The 20,482-nt window shown below is 39.3% G+C and overlaps 1 protein-coding gene across 1 annotated transcript in view; it reads left to right on the top strand.

Annotated features, from left to right (window-relative positions):
• LOC140197951 (low-density lipoprotein receptor-related protein 1-like) overlaps positions 1 to 20,482 on the top strand; it is a 2,495,129-nt gene that overhangs the window by 2,440,856 nt on the left and 33,791 nt on the right. The window contains exons 83-84 of the mRNA XM_072258609.1: positions 16,750 to 16,914; positions 19,039 to 19,200. Coding sequence (XP_072114710.1) covers positions 16,750 to 16,914; positions 19,039 to 19,200 — 327 coding nt within the window. The remainder of the gene's footprint in view (positions 1 to 16,749; positions 16,915 to 19,038; positions 19,201 to 20,482) is intronic.

The following is a 20,482-nucleotide window of genomic DNA, read 5'->3' as shown; positions in this document are numbered from 1 at the left end:
TCTGCACAGCTGGCTGTGGCAAAGAATTCCACAGATTCACCACCCTCTGGTCCGAGACTCCCCCACTATAGGAAATATCCTTTCTACATCCACTCTATACAGACATTTCAATATATGATAAGTTTCAATAAGAGCCCCTCGTCATTCTTCTAAACTCCAGTGAATACAGGCCCAGAGCCATCAAACACTCCTCATATCTTAATCCTTTCAATCCTGGGATCATTCTCATGAACTTTCTTTATTAAATAAAGGGCCCAAGACTGCTCACAATACTCCAAGTGCAATCTGACCAATGCCTTATAAAGCCTCAACATTACATCCTTGCTTTTGTATTCTTGTCCTCTCAAAATGAATGTTAACATTGCATTTGCCTTCCTTACCACCGAATGAACCTGCAAGTTAACCTTTAGGTAATCCTGCACAAGGACCTCCAATTTTGAATTTTCTTCCTATTTTCAAAATAGTCCTCATCTTTATTGCTTCTACTAAAATGCAGGATCATGCACTTCCCTACATTATATTCCATCTCCCACATCTTTGCTCATTGTCTCAATATGTCGAAGTCCTTCTGCAGACACCCTGTTTCCTTGACATTACCTGCCCTTCCACCTACATTTATATCATCTACAAACCTGGCCACAAAGCAATCAACTCCTTCATCCAAATCATTGACACACAGCCTTTAAAGACGATTAATATATTCTCAAATGCCAAAAGAATACAAATCAACCAATTTGCATGCATGACATACGCATATATTTTCCACATGGAAATAATTACTTAGAGATATCAGAATTGGTTCCTTATACAATTCTATCTTAATCACTGTTTACAAGCACACTTGAATTTCTAGGCTATTAAGCTAAAAGTAGGAAATTTGAATATTTGTCAAACTGCCATAAAGATAAAAGCAAATAAATTTGTTACACCAGGAATCAGCACTTTGTTTCAAGAACCAATGGCAACTATTAATTTCTCCTAAAGCCATTTACAGATAGAATAATTTATGTACACATCTCTCTCACAAGAAGAACTGGTGAATGAGTAGATCAACAAGATATATGAAGCAAGCACATTTGATTTTATAACTCTTTATTATCATGGGCATGAAGTGTATCACAATATAATTGACCAGCTCTGATCTCTAATTTTAATGTCAATTGAGCATAAAATTGGGCAGGATGTAAATGAGTGTGCAGCTTATCCGTGCCCTCTTCCCACAAAAGAGGCTGGGTATTTTTTTTTCTCATGTCGCTTCTTCAGACATCATGATACTGCTTTCACATACATATAGACCATAAGATATAGGAAAAGAATTAGACCATTGAGTCTATTCTGCCATGTCATCATGGTTGATCCCTTTCCCTCTTAGCTCCAATCTCCTGCCTTCTCCCCATATCCCTTCATGTCCTGACTAACCAAGAATCTGTCACCCTCTACCTTAAATATACCCAAAGACTTGGCCTACACAGCCACCTATGGCAACGAATTCCACAGATTCACCACTCTCTGGTTAAAGAAATTCCTCCTCATCTCCATTCTAAAGGGACACCTCTCTATTCTGAAGCTATGTCCTCTGGTCTTAGATTCCCCCATCATAGGAATCATCCTCTCCACAACCACTCTGTCAAGGCCTTTCAACATTCAACAGGTTTCAATGAGGTCACCCCTCATTATTTTGAATTCCAGTGAGTAGAGGCCCAGAGCTATCAAACATCCCTCATATAACAAGCCTTTAAATCCTGGAATCATTTTCATGAGCCTCCTTTGAACCCTCTGCAATGTCAACACATCCTTCAAAGGCAAGGGGCCCAAAATTGCTCACAATACTCCAAGTGAGGACTCACCAGTGCTTTATAAAGCCCCAACCTATATCCTTGCTCTTATATTCTAGTCCTCTTGAACGAATGCTAACATCACATTTGCTTTCCTCACCACCACCAACTCAACCTACAAATTAACCTTTAGGGAATCCTGCACAAGGTCTCCCAAATCCCTTTGCATCTCAGATTTTTGAGTTTTCTCTCCATTTAGGAAATAGCCTATGCTTTTATTTCTTCTAACAAAGTGCATGACCATACGCTTCCCGACAATATATTCCATGTATTCCATCTGCCATTTCTTAGTCCATTCTCCTAATTTGTCTGAGTCCTTCTGTAGCCTCTCTGCTTCCTCAATACTACCTGCCCCTCCAACTATCTTCATATCATCTACAACCTTGGCCAAAAAAAATCGATTCTGTCATACAAATCATTAACATATAAGGTAAAAAGAAGTGGTCCCAACACACACCTTTATGGAACACTATTAGTCACTGGTAGCCAACCAGAAAAAACTCCCTTTATTCCTAACATTTGCTTCCTGCCAATCAGCCAATCCTCTATCCATGCTCGTATCTTTCGTCTGCAATACTATGTGCTCTTAACTTGTTGAGTTGCCTCATGTGTGGCACCTTATCAAAACCCTTCTGAACATCCACCAATTCTCTTTTGTAATTCCTGCTTTGTATTTCTTCAAACAATTCCAACAGATTTCTCAAGCAAAATTTTCCCTTGAGGAAAGGTACAGGGAACTTAGAAAAATAGAGGGCTATGGGTCACCCTAGATAATTTCTAAAGTAAGTACATGTTCGGCACAACATTGAGGGCCGAAGGGCCTGTATTATGCTGTAGGTTTTCTATGTTTCTGTGTACACCATGCTGAGTACAGCCTAGTTTATCATGTGTCTTCAAGTACCACAAAACCACACACTTAACAAACAACTCCAACATCTTCCCAACCACTGAGGTCAGACTAACTGGCCAATAACATCCTTTCCTTTGCCTCTTTCCCTTCTTGAAGAGTGGAGTGACATTCATGATTTTCCAGTCCTCCACAACACGCCAGAATCAATTGATTTGTGAAAGATCATGAGTAATGCCTCCACAATCTCTCCAGCCACCTCCCAAATGGTATACACCCCAGGGTTCTGAAAGAGCGAGCTGAAGAGATTGTGGAGGCATTAGTAATGATCTTTCAAGAATCAGTTGAAGGTGACTGATCTACCCTCAGACCTTTCAGTTTCCCAAGAACCTCCTGCCTCGTAATACCAACTTCACACACTTCTGCCGCCTGACATTTTTGAACATCCGGCATTATGTTAGTGTTTTCCACGGTGAAGACTGATGCAAAATATTTATTTTCTTTGTTGCTATTTCCTTGTCCCCCATTACTAGCTCTCCAGCATCATTTTCCAGCTGTCTGCTATCCACTCTCACCTCTATGTTACACTTCATACATCTGCAGAAACTGCAGATATATTAATTAGCCAAGGCTGCAGATCTTTGGTCTGTCTCTGCTTTTCTTTGTTGAAAGAACGTGGGTACAAATTCAGTAAACAGAATACTCAAGCATTGTCATGGTAGCCCCAGGGCTGCACAACTATCAGTAGATAAATGTGAGGGCAGAGTTCCCAGAACATAGTATACATGGTCTGCTTACTGGAACTAACTGTTAACCTTCAAGAAAGAAAACCATTATAAAATTATTTATAACTAATAATTGTCATCAGATGCATGCATGGTTTAACAAGCCAAGTGGTGTTTAGATGTTTGACCCTAATTATTTACCATACTTGGTGTCGAAAATCATATATATACTATATTTTTTTAACACTTAATATGATGCTGTAGCTTCTGACTGAGCTCCCCTATATTTTGAAGTTAGCAGTCTTAGGTCATCCATGCCTCTCAGCTATCTGTACATGCTTAGAAGCAACACAAATCATTTGAACATGATAAGAATTTAAAAGGATGAAACCATAATAACAGGATACATGGACTTTTTTATAGTGCCTTAAATTTAAAAAAATCAGTGATTATCTATTATAGGTATTGAAGATGTTAAATTTATTAAAAGGACAGTTAGATTCTTCTGATGGTGAAGTCCAGACCAAAAAGAATAGCCTATATTTTATAATTCAATATGTTCTTGTGAAGAACTGGTTCAATCAAAGGACAGGATCTGATTTTAAAAAAAGCATTGACCTGAAACAATAATTATTTCCTCTTAGCAGATTCTGTCTGACAGTGTATCAACATCATCTTTAGTTTTTATGTCCTATATCTAGTATAAGCAGTTTGCTTTTGTCACAAGAACAAGATCTTCATTCTTGACAATGCCAGTGGGTTATTTCAAAATGAGATTGATGTTTTTAAGTTTTGGCAAATATTCTAGAGTTCGAAGTTACATCAGAAATTAAGCAGCAAGCCACCTATTGTCTAAGTGCAGAAATGGAACTGACTCAAAGATTAAGCCTGATCCTTTATTCCTCTCAATGTCCTTTGAATCAGATGCCTCCGTTGGTCAGGGTTGACCATGGATACTGTGTCCTAGCTGTCTAGATACACAAGTCAGGGCAGCATAATATGGAGAGCAAGCTGTTGCCCATGTAGCAAACATCCCCTCTCCACACAGCTGATGAACTCAAATGACACATTTTGGCACCAGCGGCAACGCAGGGGTTGCCAGTCAGCATTGAACTCAATGTAACATAGGTTTTTGTAAACAAAACAGCAGCAAACCCATAACAACTCCTTTATTGTCAGCCAAACATTGTATATAAAGAGCAGTACAAAACTTCACTTCACGCCATTGTGTCATCAAGTCAGACCAGATATCATGTTACCAGTGGCATAGTAGCAGAATCCTCCAAATCTTGATGGGTCAGTTTAAGGTGATCTACCAAAATACATTCAGGTTTACCCCTCCTATCTATGGTAAAAGTCATTTCTCTCCATTCCAAAATGTAGAATGGACCCTTGTAAGGGGCCTAAGGGGATGTTGTGTGCGTCATGGTGGACGAAAACAAACAAGGTAGAATGTAGGTCACAAACAAGAAAATCTGCAGATGCTGGAAATCCAAGCAACACACACAAAATGCTGGAGGAGTTCAGCAGGCCTACTGAGTGCCTCCAGCATTTTGTGGAATGTTGGACCACAAGAACCCAAGAGTGCTGTATGCCATGATGGAAGATAGGACTGTGTGCAAAGGAGCAGAGTTTTCTGAGGTGAGTGGAGCACGGTTGCAAGACTGACCAGGCAGCCGTGACATCAGGAATAAAATCACATGGCATTCGTAATGGCTGCCCATTTATCAACTCAGCCATGGACGACTGACCTTTTGGAGCTGTTCTGAGTCTGAGTAGGATCCACAGGAGACGAATATGCCAACACTCATCCATCAGGGAAGTCCTCAGAACAGCCTTTAAGGAGCGGTGAAATCATTTGCACAGGCCATTGAACTACGGGTGATGCACCGTGGTGCGAAGTAGCCTAACACTGAGGTTTTGGGGCATTGCAACCTGAAGGTCTGATGTGAAGTGGGGACTGTAATCAGAGAAAATATCAGGTGGTGTGCCAAACTGAGCAACCCAGGAGCTGACGAATGCCAAAGCCACAACTGCGGCCACTGTCGATGCTAGAGGGATGACCTCTAGCCACCTGGTGGTACGGTCCAACATGGTAAGGAGAGGTGTAAATCCCCAGGAGGTGGGGGAAGAGAACCAACCAGGCCCACAATGACATGGTCAAACCATAGCTTTGAGATCTCAAAAGGTGCCAATGGTGCCTGAACAAGAAGGCTAATTTTCTCCCACTGGCACTCAACACAGGCTGCACTCCAATCACGCACATCCTTTCTAAGGCTGTGCCATACAAGCTTTAGTGCAACCAGTTTCTGTGAGGTGTTCGGGTAGGATGCAAGAGGCCATGAATGGAGTCAAAAACTGTACGCCTCCAGTTTGTGGGCACAACAATGGGTCAAGGGTGACTTGTTGAGAGATCGTACAGGAGAGAAACCCCAGCTTCCTTGAACTTGATGCTAACCACAGGCCCGTGACTGCTGTTCCGTAAGCCTGGACCTCTGGGTCAGTAGTTTGTTCAGCTGCTATGCTGGCATAGTCAATCCCTATGTGTATGGCCTCAACAGCTGGTTGTGAGACGCAATTGGCCATGACATTATTTTTCCCCTTGAGGTGTTGTATGTTAATTGTGAACTCTGATATGTAGTCCTCGTGTGTTGCTGCTGTGCATCATGTTAACAAGGAGTTTATGGTCAACAAGTGCTGTGAAATCCTGATGCTGTAGTAGAAAATGGCAGATAGCCAGATAGAGATTAAGAAGCTTGCAGTCAAATGTGCTATATTTCCTTTTGGGAGAACGGGAGCTGCCCGATGAAGAAGGTGAGCGGCTGCCAAATGCCTCCAACCAACTGTTCATGCACAGCACGTATAACATAGTCTGAAGTGTCAGTAGAAATGGCTGTAGGTGCATTGGGGACCGGGTGTGCCTGTAGGGTCATATTGGAAAGAACTCGTTTGATGACATCAAATACTTCGGTCATGTCCGTTGAGCAGTCAAGCACATACATAGGAGTATTGCCTTTAAGGACGCTATATGGGGCAGCATAAGATCAGCAGCTTCTGGAATGAAGCGGTGATAGAAGTTCACCATACCTAAAAACTCCTGTAGTTTAGTAATGCAGGGCGATGGGAAATCCATAATAGCGGCTACCTTTGATGGGAGGGGTTTCACACCATCTACGGAGATGTGATGGCTGAGAAAGTCAGTGGTTGACAACCCAAGCTGGCATTTAGAAGGGTTAATAATAAACCCCTGTTGGCTTAAGCACATGTAAGGTGTGCAGAGATGTAATATGTGTTCAGATTTGGATGCACAGGCATTAAGTATGTTATCCAGGTAACAAAAAGAAATTCTAAGTTTTTTAATACAGAGTCCATCAGACATTGAAAAGTCTGTGCTGTATTTTTCAGCCCAAATGGCATATGCAGAAACTCAAAGTGGCCAAATGGGGTTATCCTAGCCATTTTGAGAATGTCCTTCAAGCACACAGGCACCTGATGGTAGCCCCTAACTAAGTCAGCTTTAGAAAAAAAATAACTTTCCAGCTAAACATGCAGTCTTGGATGCATGGGACCTGGTAACGATTGGGTTGGTGACCTCGTTAAGGCATCAGTAAGTTCCACATGGGCGGCAACCATCATCAGGCACAAGGACCTTGTGAAGGAGCAAAGCCCAGGGGTTATTTGATCTGCATACAAATCCAAGTCTTTCCATGTTGGCAGGCTTAGGTTTCATGGTTGCCAGCCTTTCTGGGTCCAGTCTATGTGTACGGGCATGGACTGAGGGTCTGTTGGGGAAATGTGGTGCTCAACCCTATATGGTTGAGAATACGGGCTTGGTGAGGTTTGGAAATTCACCCTGCAGGCGAGTAAGCTCATGTGCAATGGTGCATGCACTTAACAGAGTCGTTGTGGGGAATTTACTGGAGGGGAGCACGGTAACAACCCAAAGTCCTTGACATCAACAAGCCAGCAATTCTTAAAATCAACCAACAGTCCTTGGGCACACAGGAAATCTGCAGCAAGCAGAGGTCTAGCCACTTCAGCAAGGATGAAGTCCTATGTGTAATGTCACCCACTGAAGCAGGGTGTCACCCATCATGTCTCGTAAGTCGGGATCTTGCTGCCACTGGCGGCTCCAATGAGGTTTCATCGCTCTTTGCCTTCTCATCAATGGATGATGCTGGCAGCATACTCACTTGAGAAATTGTGCACCTCTGCCTGGCTGAGTGTAAACTATCTGCCATTTTAGGTCCCTATGGTGATTTGCGGGTGCATTAGTGAGGCTATGCGAACTTACTCAGGCGTTTACTACATAAAGAGTTATTTGAAAATAAAATAAGGATGATGATATCCCAGGAGAGACAGCATGTGGTCCATTAGCTTTGAAGACCTAGCATCCCTGAGTCAGACAAAGAGAGCAACAGTTGGCATGCTCAGACTACAATACTCCTGAAGTCTGTAATAGGTGAGTTTTCAGCATTCAGGCAGGTGTTCAAGCAGACTCATTAGTCTTGCTGCCATGGAACTACGTTGTGGTATCTAGTGTTGTCTGCAGAGATTTCTTACAGTGGGAATTTGGCCTTGGCTTGTGCAAACCAAGTGACGGTGGTTTGCTTCCAAAGCTTCAGTAGTTTCAAAGCGATCATATCGGCCAACATATTGAATAACTCTGGAATTGTCCTAGAGCATTGGGGCCACTAATGTCTGTTTTTGTAAATGAAATGGCAGAGGCATTTTATGTTTAAGGAAAACTACAACTCCTTATTTGTCAATCAAACACAGAACATAAAGTGCGGTAAAAAAATTAATGTCATTACATCATCACGTCAAACCTGCCTCTTAAAATGAACCCCAGCTCAATGTTGGTGGATGTGAATAATATATATGTTTCCCATTATATTACCCTACAGTAGGACTGCCTTAGGGACTCCAGCTCCTGATTTTCCCTCAGGGTTTATTCCTGAAGCCTTCCCCATGAGTGTGTATAGCTGGCTGCAAGTCAGCAGAGGTTTGAAATTGCCGTTTTCCTTCTCCTAGTTGAGCTGTCAACCATGCCTGTTGAGACCCATCTGTCTGAAGTGACTGGTTGTAAAGCACCTGTAACCTTCCCAAAGCCACACATAAAAGCCAAAAGCTTGACTTGGCTCTCAGAGGCTATTTGAGGTGCACACCATTGGGAGAATTTAATAGTTAGTGGGAGCTTATCCTCATTACCACTCACTGCTATAACAACCTTAAGGAACCTTTGAGTCATTCCTGAGAAAATGCAATTAGAGGTTCTAAATGTTTCTAAAAACAAGACTGAACTACCAGAGCAACACATACAAAATGCTGAAGGAACTCAGCAGGCCAGACAACATCATGAAAAGAGTAAACAGTCGACTTTTCAGGTCGAGACTCTTCATCAGGATAGTCCAGCATCTCAGTCCATGGCCTACTCTGCTGGCACAATGAGTTCACATTCAGGTTGGAAGAGCAACACTTTATATTCCGCCTGGGTAGTCTCCATCTGATGGTATGAACATCGATTTCTCAAACTTCTGGTAATTACCCAGCTCTTCCTTGCCTTCACCATTCCCCATTCCCATTTCCCTCTCTCACGTTATCACCTTACCTGTCCATCACTCCCCTCTAGTGCTCCTCCCCTTCCCTTTCTTCTATAGTTTTCTGTTCTCTCCTATCAGATTCCCCTCCTCCAGCCCTTTAGTTCTTTCACCAATCAACTTCCCAGCTCTTTACTTCACCCCCTCCCCCTCTCCCAGTTTCACCTATCACCTGCCATCTTGTACTTCTTCCTCCCCTCCCTCCACCTTCTTATTCTGACTTCTCCCCTTCCTCTTCAGAACTGATGACAGGTCTCGGCCCAAAGTATTGCCTGTTTACTCATTTCCATAGATGCTGTCTGGCTTGCTGAGTTCCTCCAGCATTTTGTGTGTGTTGCTTTGGATTTCCAGGATTTACAGATTTTCCCATGTTTATGATATTCAAATACCAGTGCCTTACACAATCATTATTCATGCAGTTTTGTTAACCTTGTTGTAAAGGCAAGAAATAAAATTTGTCCACCCAACTTCAAGTGAGCAGTTTATCTGAGAAAGAAAGATATTATGAATTATGTCTATTTATGATTGATTGATTGATTGATACATATAATTTTATCAAGAATATGAAATTAGATAAGATGAGAGCTAAAAATACACCATGCAGATAATAATTTAAAACATAATATTATATCAGTTGACTAACATTTTAATAATTAAATTTATAAAAAACTATTAGTACATTGCAAATACATAGCTAATGAATCCTCAAGGTGAAATGTGTGTTTAATCATTATGATTTCAGATTATTCACAAGTCACAAGACCTGAAGTATCTCCTTTGAGTCTTGATTGATCAAAAATGACATAAGTAATGATAGGTGTTTATCCAAAACAATATAAGTATTTTAATTAATGTGACAACATAAAGACAGGCAGGATAAACAGCAGACATCACTGTGTTCAGCTCTCTTCAATCTAAGTAGAATAGTTCAAATGTGCATACAATTACCTTTTAATATTGATTGGCTTTCAAGCATTTATTTTTCTTAAATCAGTAAACTTCCACACCTGAGATGGGATTTTGTGATTAAAGTCTCTGGGGTAATGTGTTATTTGTCCTCCTACCGTGCCACAAATTTTGATTGTCCCTGATTTTCCCTAGATTGTATGTCTTAATATCTGCGTCACTGAAATTTGTCATAACATTGAGTTTGGAATATTTTAATCTTGCTTTGAATAGTTTAGGCTCTATGGATGATAAGGATTAGGAAAGAGCATGCACACTTCCTTAGTATGGCTCACAGAATATGGCATTGGTATGCAGTGCTGACTTGACAATAGCTTGTCATATTAGTTCTTGGCAATCCCATTAATACAGTGAGTGTAGCTGCAGTGGAGGGTCCAGCCTCTATGCAAACTTTTGCATTTAACTGGATAATAATTTAATTGCAGGTTAGTAAGTTACCTGAAGGAAAATTAATTGTGTGAAACCCCCTTTTGCTAGGCGTCTTGGAGATGTGGCTCCTTAGTTCCTTGCTAACAGCCACTGGAGTCCGTGGCAAGAAACCCACCCTTCTCAAGCTTCATACGCCCAGACTATATATGACTTTGTCCCGCCAAATCCGTGAGGCTTGGATGTCTTGCCCACCCTAACATCGGTTTGTATGAATGCTGTGTCAGTTGCTGTCCCTCGCAATCGCCCGTCATCAAGAAATAGCAGTTCGTACTAATATACTATAAGTATATTTGAGAATGTTAACTTAAGCAGACAATTATAAAAAGAAAGAAAGAGAAAAGCAAAAAGGGCTCGTTATACTTAAATAGACACATGTCACATGGTGCTCAAATCTTGAACTTGTCTGTAACTCACACGCTGGACCCTTGGTCTATGTAAAAGCACACACCACCTTCCAAAGGTCGCTCAAAATCCATCTTGAACAAACATGCTCTCCCACGGGAATATTGGTCCTTCCTCCTCGAAGCCATTCATCTGCAAATAGCACCTTGTGCAACAGGGACAACATCCTCCATCCTCCATCCACCATCTTCGCTCCTGTCTTCTCCCAGCTCCCGCCAACAAGACCTTTCTGCCCAGTGTTCTCTAGGACCTTCTCCCAATTCTACCATCCTGATTGGCTGACACCAACTTCCTAATTTGAACAACAAGCCTCTTATCTCAGCTCAAACCCACACAAGCTGAAAGCAGAACAGACAACTCTTACAGAACTACTAAAATGAAATACCTACAGCATAGCATTAAAAATCATAACCAGAGCGTTACATGCGCATGTCTGATAATTCACCACAGTACCAATGGTCTATCCAGAGTGATATGGTCAATGCAGAGCTATTAGGTTTGTACGTTAACTTCTAAAGGTAAATCATGCCTTCTTTTTGCCTTCCTTGAAGTGAGTGGGGCGTGGGCTGTGCATGACAAAAAGTGGGGTTCATTGTTAACTATTCCCCTTCTTCATCATCAATTGAGGGAGAATGAAGAAAGTCATAGCAAAGCAAATCCATTTGTTGAAGAGGGAAGAGGAGAAGGTTCTTCATTTAGAAGTTCTGTTCACTGTGATATTTGGAAAGCAATTGCACATCTTGAATCATCAGGTTATATTTTATGACATATTAATTCTAGTCTATTTTAGCCTTTTTAGTAGAGACCAAACCACAATTATTTAGTATAAAATCTAGAGAAGAAAGAAGTGGTAATTCACTCAGTTAATTATAATGGCACAAATGCTTATCTGCCTTCCTCCTAATGCCCCTTACTCTATCTATAATATAGCCTGGCTTTCCTCAGATGGACAGTGTTAAAATTAAGTCATTGCTCTCAAATACAATCTAAATATGATTCATAATAAAGTTGCCAGTTGTGAACATAATTCTCCTATTTCCATTTCTGTTACTTTAAAAAAAAATGTGGCCAATATGGTCATTTCCTTCTGTTGCTTCCATCATGCTGTGCTTCATCAAGCAATTCAGAATTACATTTGCCAATGGTTGTTCCATTTTTTAAAATTTATAATTGACTTTTGAAGTGTTCAGTTCAAAAGTCAAAAATCAGGTTTAATATCTGGCATATGTTGAGAAATTTGTTGCTATGCATTAGCAATCCATTGCAATACATAATAAAAACTGTGAATTGCAGTGGGTATATTCTTACAGAAACATCTGTATGATGCTAAGCTGGGGCACATCGTCAGTGATGTTACCTGGGTTCGTCAGGTGTTTCAGTTCTTTCAACATCATACACCCTCGCTCAGGCAACCCGACCGGGGTTGATCAGACACCGGCCTGTGCCCTAGCAGCAACCCACAAATCTGCCCTCTTTATCCAGAGCCATCTTGACGCTTTTTCTGCTGCATCTGTGGTGGTAGAAATGGCTCTCCTTCTCTCTCCCGTGATTCCAAGTGCAGTGTATACTTTGCAGAGTGACTGGCCTGCAAAGCCACGACACCTGACCCCAATGGGCCAACACTTTGCTCTTCAGCCTCTTCTTTGGCAGTTGTTCTTTAGATCTTCATACTTGGCTCTTTTCTGTCGGTAGGCCTCCTCCATGTGTTCTTCCCATGGCACAGTAAGCTAAAAAGAGAAAAAAAAACAAAGTAATGAGGTAGAGTACATGGGTTCAATATCCTTTCAGAATTCTAATGGTAGAGGGAAGAAGTTATTTCTGAATCATTAAATGTGTGCTTTTAGGTTCCTTTACCTCCTCCCTGATGGCAGCAATAAGAAGAGGGCATATGTTGGGTGATGGGTGTCCTTAATGATAGATGCTGCCTTTTTGAGACATTAATCCTCAAAAATGTCCTGGATGCAGGGGAGGCTAGTGCCCATGTTGGAGCTGACTGAATTTACAACTTTCTGCAGCATATTTCAATCCTGCGTAGTGCCTCCGGACAGTGATGCAGCCAATTAGAATGCTCTCCATGGTACATCTGTAAAAATTTGCGAGTGTCTTTGGTGACATGCCAAATCTATTTAAATTATTTTCTTATGTTTGCATCTAATCATCCAGTTGATGTTCTGTTCTGTATCATTTCCTTCAAGTATTGTTGGGATGAATTTGAGAATTCTGTCCCGTGCAGCCCACCCTCCTCTAGTTTACTCTTCTCTATTGAACTAACCATGTTTTGTTTTGAAAATTATTTCTTATGAATATGGGTATTTAAGCTCTTTTACTGTTTGCTTTTGGAAAGCTCTAGTTTGAACCATAACCCCAATCTGACAGAAATTTTTGTGCCTTTATTAAAGATTTCCCTTGCAAAAACAGATTGGTTTCTATCACCTTAGTAACTATACTAGCACAACAGCTAGTTAGTAACATATTAAAACAAGTTGAATTATTTCATTGAAGCTTCAGCAAACAAAATTTGACAAGAGCTGCAACAAAAAATGTGAGGAAAATTGAAGGAAGTTTTGAAATTGTAGATGGACAAGAGGTCGAATTTGGAGACTTGGACAGATCTCAGAAGATTATAGGATGGTATGGATACATGGTTAACACAAGCTCAGCTCAGGTTCAAGTTCATGAATGATGGTGTTTCAGCCTCAAACAGTTGTCAAAACGAAGGTGTTGATAACAAGTGATATAGATAGAATACGATGGCTTCTGCCTGTATAATATTTTGACAAAGATAATTTCTGCTCATCCATTAAAGGATGTTGGATAAACAATGTGGAACAACAAAAGTTTTGATTAAAGTGTTCGTGAGGTATGCTCCAATGTCTTCATTGTAAAATGTATGTAATCTGTTTCCAGGGAAGCACCCAGAAGGATAAAATATGAGTAGGAAATTTTTCTTATATCAGGCATGCTAATTGCAGAGGTCTACAGAACAGAAACTAGCCCTTTCAGGCCTTCTCTTCTATAACCACCATGATGCCTCTCTGTGCTAGACCCATTTACCTACATTAGGCCTATATCTCTCCATGCACTTCTTATCCAAGTTTCAAATAAATTTATTATCAAAGTACATATATGCCTCCATATACAACCCTGAGTTACGTTTTCATGTGGGCATACTCAGTAAATCCAAGAACCATAATAGAATCAATGAAAGACTGCAACCAACAGGGCAGACAAATAACCAATGTGCAAAAGACAACAAACTGTGCAAATACAAAATAATGAAGAAGTAACAAGTAATAAATAAATAAATAAGCAATAAATATCTAGAACATGAGACAAAAAAGTTTTTGAAGGTGAGACCATAGGGTGTGAGAACTGTTCAGTGATGGGGCAAGTGAAGTTGAATGAAGTTATCCCCTCCGGTTCAAAAGCCTGGTATTTGAGGGGTAATAACTGTTCCTGAACCTGGTGGTGCCAGTTCTCAGATTCCTAAACCTTCCTCCAGATGGCAGCAGCAAGAAGAAGACATGTCCTGGGTGGTGGGGATCCCTGATGAGGCCCATTAAATTCATCTGTCATTTCTTTGTTCCCCATTATTACCTTACCGGCATTATTTTCTAGTGGTCTAATATCAACTCTAACCTCCTTTTTACTCTTTATATAACTGAGAAAAAACCTTTGGTATCCTGCTTTATATTATCAGCTAGTCTGCCTTCATATTTCTCTTTTTCTCTTCTTATAGCTTTTTTAGTTGCCTTTTGTTGGATTTTAAGAGCTTCCCAATCATCCAAATTCCCACTCACTTTTGCTACTTTATATGCCCTTTCCTTGGCTTTTACACAGTTTTAACTTTCTTTGTCAGCCACGGTTGCCTACTCCTGCCATTTGAGAACTTCTTCCTCTGTGGGACATATTAGAAGTTGTTTAGTCTGCTTTACTCAGTTGTTCAATGGATTAACAAGGAGTTCTGAATTCCTGACCTGGAAGCTGCTGTCCTGGGAAAAGACCCTATTTCTCATAAGCAGAAAGAAAACTGAACAAAAGTTAAAGTCACCCTTTGCTTTCTCTCACCCACATAGGGGAAAATCAATTTAGAAAATTAAATCCCTCTTCACCAGCTGTCAATGCACTATAGCTGTAGGAAACAAGGTTTGCTGAGAGAACATCCTCTGTCAGCACAAAAACAGTGATACAGAGCCTTTGGTCTGTGCATTTGGTCTGATCTCTCGCAGGCACATTGATCACAGAGTCTGCAACAAGATACAGAGTTGTTCCTATATTCTCAATATTTGTGACAAATATTTCAAAAATAATGTTTCAATCATTAATGCATGGGTGAGATTACATTTTAGAAGGAACTTAGAGTTTTGGTGTTAATTTGTTTTTATAGTCATAAATTTATACAGCACAGAAGAAGTCTATGGTAGCATATCATGCTGGGGCTGCTCCTTGAAAGAACATAACATACTCTTAACCATTATTTAACTCCAGGCAGTTTCTGAGAAAGATGCAATGAAAAAACACGAAGTCCTAGAAATTTCAGCAGGTTTGACAGTGTCCTCGGAATTGAGTTAAAGCTTCAGACTGAAAATTATCAGCAAGCCATTCACTTGGGATGTTAACTTTCTTCTCCACACTAATGCACAATTTTTCCAGTATTTTATTTCATATTTCCAGCAGCTGTAATAACTTCCATTATAATATAATTAGGTCTTGGCAAAATCATTTTGTATCAGAGTTTGCTGACTACCACAATCTCTGTGACAACAAGCAGTTGGTAATAGTCTAAATAACATTGTGTAGTGTGTTCTCCAAGGACAAATGTGACCCATTTGGGTGAAATGACATTGATAAACCATTTCAGCCTCATATTTTTGATTTATTGTCATTTCAACTGCATGATGTGCCTCTGTCTTTTGACATACTCTAACCTATGTGTTATTCCATACCTGACACACAAATGGAAGTAAAAATTATACTTCCATGGATATATAACGATAATGTCCGAGTAACATCGCTCTACATTTTACTCTTGTGCAGGTAATAACAGTGATTAAACTATAAAATGCTCATTACCTAGCTGAACAAATAATTACACATTTTTGCGACTCATTTTGGAATTACCTGATTGATTAATCTTATGGAGATATTCATCATATGAGAAATATTCTAAATAAAACCTCCACAAGAACTAAAAGTTTCTACCAAATATATTAAGGGTCTTTCAAAGCAAATACTGATACTGCAAGATTTTGTAATCCAGTTATCCATAACCTTGAGAAAATGAAGCTTGTATTAGTCCACTTATTGGGCATGCTATTTGAAGTAGAAATCTCCATGGGATTCCTGCAGAATCTTCAGTGATTTGTTTAAGGGCACTCCTGAATCCATTATTCTTCATTAATATCTGTTCTGCTACCTATGAGTCAAAAGAATAAAAGTTTTTATTTTCCTAATCCTGAGATCCTGACATTTTCTAAGGCTGATATGCCGTGACTTGCTGACTTTTTGAATAACATGTAAAAGCATAACTTCATATGCTGATGTAAAGAAAAAGCCCGGTAGGCTCCACCTTGAACTCAAGCAGGGAAGTTATCCATAGTATCCAGACCAACATCCATCCATCAATCAACATTCCTAAAACAGAAAGGCTAGTCATTATCTCATTTCCATTTGTACTTTTTTTTTATTGTGGCATAAGTTGCTGCCACTCTTTCAATATTTCCTGAAAAATCAACATTTCAAAATGTTAAACACTTCCGTACATTCCTAAGGGATGAAAAAAAAATCAACAGAAAATGTAATTTTTTCTTTCCATATTCAAACAAAGAACTTTGAACTTTCTCGGAGAATATTTAAATTTCTCTGACAGTAAAATTCATATTTCAGTATCACCAGTCTCAACATTTGAACTGACATGTTGATAAATGTTCCTGTTCTTATTACAGGAAGTACCTGTGACCTAGTATGCTTAAATGGTGGAACTTGTTTTGTGAATGAACGAGACCAGCCAAAGTGCAAATGCAAACCTCAATACGCAGGACAGGAATGTGAAACTGACCAGTGCAGAGACTATTGTCAAAATGGAGGAATCTGCTCAGCTTCTACATTAGGTATTGTAGCCAATCACAGTGGATGTTTAGTCTGACTTCATGGAATACACTTGATTGTGATGTAAATATGACTATAGTTCTGTGAAAAAAAAAGATCTTTGCATTGTGTCAATACCAGTAGCTGTATGTGACCAAAAGAACAGATTTAATCTGAAACGAGAAAATCTGCAAATGCTGGAAATCCAAGCAACACACAAAAATGCTGGAGGAACTCAGGAGGCCAGACAGCATCTATAGAAAAGAATAATAAGATTTACTCTGATGAGAATTAAATAAATTAAGCTAAAATTTGCCCAACATCCTAAAAACACACACAAAATGCTGGAGGAACTCAGCAGGCCAGGCAGCATCTCTGGAAAAAAGTACAGTTGACGTTTTGGGCTAAAACATCCGAGTGCTTCACTGCAGAGCCAAATCACAGGCCTTAGTGGTGTTGAAGAGACATTGTACCTTTGACCTACAGAACATGTGAGGAACCAAGTCTAAAACAATATCTAGAACCAAGGTCGGTTCAAGTGAATTAGAATGGGAGAAAGTAAGCAGTGGGAGAGCTGAATCTGGGGCTATGATCAAGGGGTCCTCAAGTTTGTTAGATAGGGACCTGGCTCAATTCATTGGTCAAGAGTTCAGTCACAGGATCAATCAGAGCATTGGGCCCTGGCCCAATTGCAGAACTCGGGAGGTTGACCATGAGAGGGAGAGGGACCAAAGTTATATAGTAAGGGCAAAGGGCTGATGGAAGATACTAGTCAAATTTTCAGAGTGGCATGATTTGACCTGGAAATGATCATAATTGTCATTTATCCAAAGAAGCAATTGGAAAAAAAGAAGAGTTACAGATCTTAATTTCTAGCAGGGATATATGAACAAACCTAGATTACTTACAGTATTTCTTTTATTTTACACATTGCCATTTTATGTTTGAGATTTGCAATGAACAATATGAATCGTGGCTGACAACAATCTGAGTGTCATTTCTTTTAATCTTGACGCAACTGTTAAATATGCAAGGAAAAGTGCAGGTAATAGTACAGATTATTTCTAAATTATATTAATTTGTCTTTTTATAGGAACACACCTTCCTGTAATATTTTTTAAGTTCTAGAAAGAATTATTAGCAGATAATACCCAGAAACTTAATCTTCCACTCCTGTCTCCCAGCAGATTTGTGCTGTCTCTTGTAAAACATCTGTGGTATTTCAGAAATGTCATGCAATGTAAAGTCATGTTTACAAATTCAGCCCTCTAACTGCTAAATGTTAATGAATAAATTTCATTATGTGTGATAGATGTTTCACATCCAGCCCATTGCTGCTGCTTTGTCCCTCAGATGTTATTGCCCTTCACAGACATGCAGTTCTAATGTGTCTACTTTAATGTCCCATTTGAGTCATCAATAAAATCATGACAGAAGAGCCATTTGTGAATGGTGCAAATTTACTGTTACAGCTAAAATTCTTTGCTTCCTTCAAGTAATGGTAAGGAATCCTAATGTCAGTAAAAAAAAACTGAAGACAAGCTGACATGCTGTGCTAACCAGGGAGTCAATCTGCATGTCATTGCTGAATTGTATTTTAAGCGCCGTTAGTGCTACCATTTTCATTATGCATTTTCTTAAATAGAAACTTCAACATGTTACCAATAATCTAAATATTTCTCTCTAATATACCTAATGGACCATACTGACAGATAATGGAAATTTATTTTTGCAGTACAAGAAATTGGCTCCTGAAATCTATCCAAATTTCTTACCTCTATATTTGGATAATGTTTTTGCAAATGCTTAAAATAATTGTGAAATTTCAAGTTGAAGATGATGTTTTCTTCATTATATGTGGTTAGGTGATGCGTTTAGAATTCTCAGACACAAATTACCAGCATACCTCTCAAGGTATATAAAAGGGGTTAAGATCAAGCAGCCCATATCTTGAAGGATTAAATATCAATCAAGTAACATTTAGCAAAAAAAAATTGTAATGTTTAGGGGTGTCAGTATTAATTCAGCTGTCTGCTAAATTGTTTAAGCATAAGTTTTTGTTAGTTTGTTCCCAATACAACCACTTAGTGATTGTACAGCTATTAAAGTATTTCCATTTTTCATGTATGTCTTTTCAATCTGTTCAGGAAAACCAGCCTGCCGCTGTCCAATAGGATTTACTGGTCCAACCTGTAGGCAAAGAGTTTGTGACAGTTTCTGCCTCAATGAAGGGATTTGTGATGTCAACGCAGGAAATCAACCTTTTTGTTACTGTCCGTCAGATTTTACAGGAGACAGGTGTCAATACAGTGAGTTCAATGACTGTGGTCTTCATTGTGGGGGGTGGGGAAGCTTGCATTGTCTCTAATAGAGGAAATGGAGTGAAAATTTACAAGCACAACTGAATAGCTGGAGAAGAGGAGAAATTAAGAATATACTATACCACTGGAAAGTTAAATACAACATAAGCTTGAATTGTGAGCAAAGAAAGAAAACTGCTGAAATGTAATGATTAAGGCAAACATTGAGCACATTCTGCTAATTGTGGCCATTTACAATTAGCAGGCAAAATGACTTCTAGGTTAAGGTTGTGTGAAGGGATATAAAGTACTACTGGACAACTAATTTGTCTTTTTCATGTTCAAATAACTTCCATCAAAGTTGGCATAAGGGGATTAAAATGTTTGCACAAAACTAAAAAAAAGTATTTAAAATTCAATTGTCTAAGTTAATAATGCAAAAAAACCTTGAAACAAGTTAAAATATGTTGGAATTCTTAGTAGGTATTTGAAGACACCTCCACTACTAACCCGCAACATCTCATGCCCCACACCAGTACTTTATCCTTTATCATCTGTTATCTTATGTACAGACACTCCTGGGCTTAGCATCACTTTATGAACATACAATTTATTTATGTATACAAGATATCTTATATATTGATATCAGTTGTGTTTTTTTTATAATTGTGTTGCTTATCTTATTGTGTTTTTTTTGTGCTGCATCGGATCTGGAGTAACAGTTATTTTGTTCTCGTTTAGAGTTGTGTGCTGGAAATGACATTAAGCAACCTTGAATCTTGAAGAGGAATAGGTTAATGCTTTGGCAGAAATTCTATAAAGCAGGAAAAAAATATTTAAAGGGCCAGGCAAAATATTGCAAAGGGAACTTACAGGTTAAGGTCAATCAAACAGTTCACATAATTAAAGTAGCAAAGTTGCAGTTATCACCTGAAAGACTGAAAAGATAAGTAAAGTACTGTACGCCAAGCAAGTGTTTTTTCAGTCAGTTGAAGACATGAAAAAACAGGTTATTTCTGAGGTTCAATGAGTCAGTGCTGTCCATCAGTTGGAGAATACACAAAAAATGACTCAATGCATCACTCCACAGTATCAGTGAAAGCCACCAAAAGCACATAACACTGATAATAAAGTACATTTACTAAAAGCAGAGAGAGAGGAAACCATTTCTGCCTTTCATGGGAACAAACTTAAGTACACACATCAGACTTTTGAATTTAATAATATTATGGGAGCTCATTAATATCTAGAAAAGTGGAAAACAGATATAATTTCACATTACATAAATCTG

Source organism: Mobula birostris, chromosome 5 (assembly GCF_030028105.1).
Source record: "Mobula birostris isolate sMobBir1 chromosome 5, sMobBir1.hap1, whole genome shotgun sequence".
Taxonomy (NCBI): Eukaryota; Metazoa; Chordata; class Chondrichthyes; order Myliobatiformes; family Myliobatidae; genus Mobula; species Mobula birostris.
The sequence above is the reverse complement of the archived record's forward strand: the minus strand, read 5'-3'. Positions and strand labels throughout refer to the sequence as shown.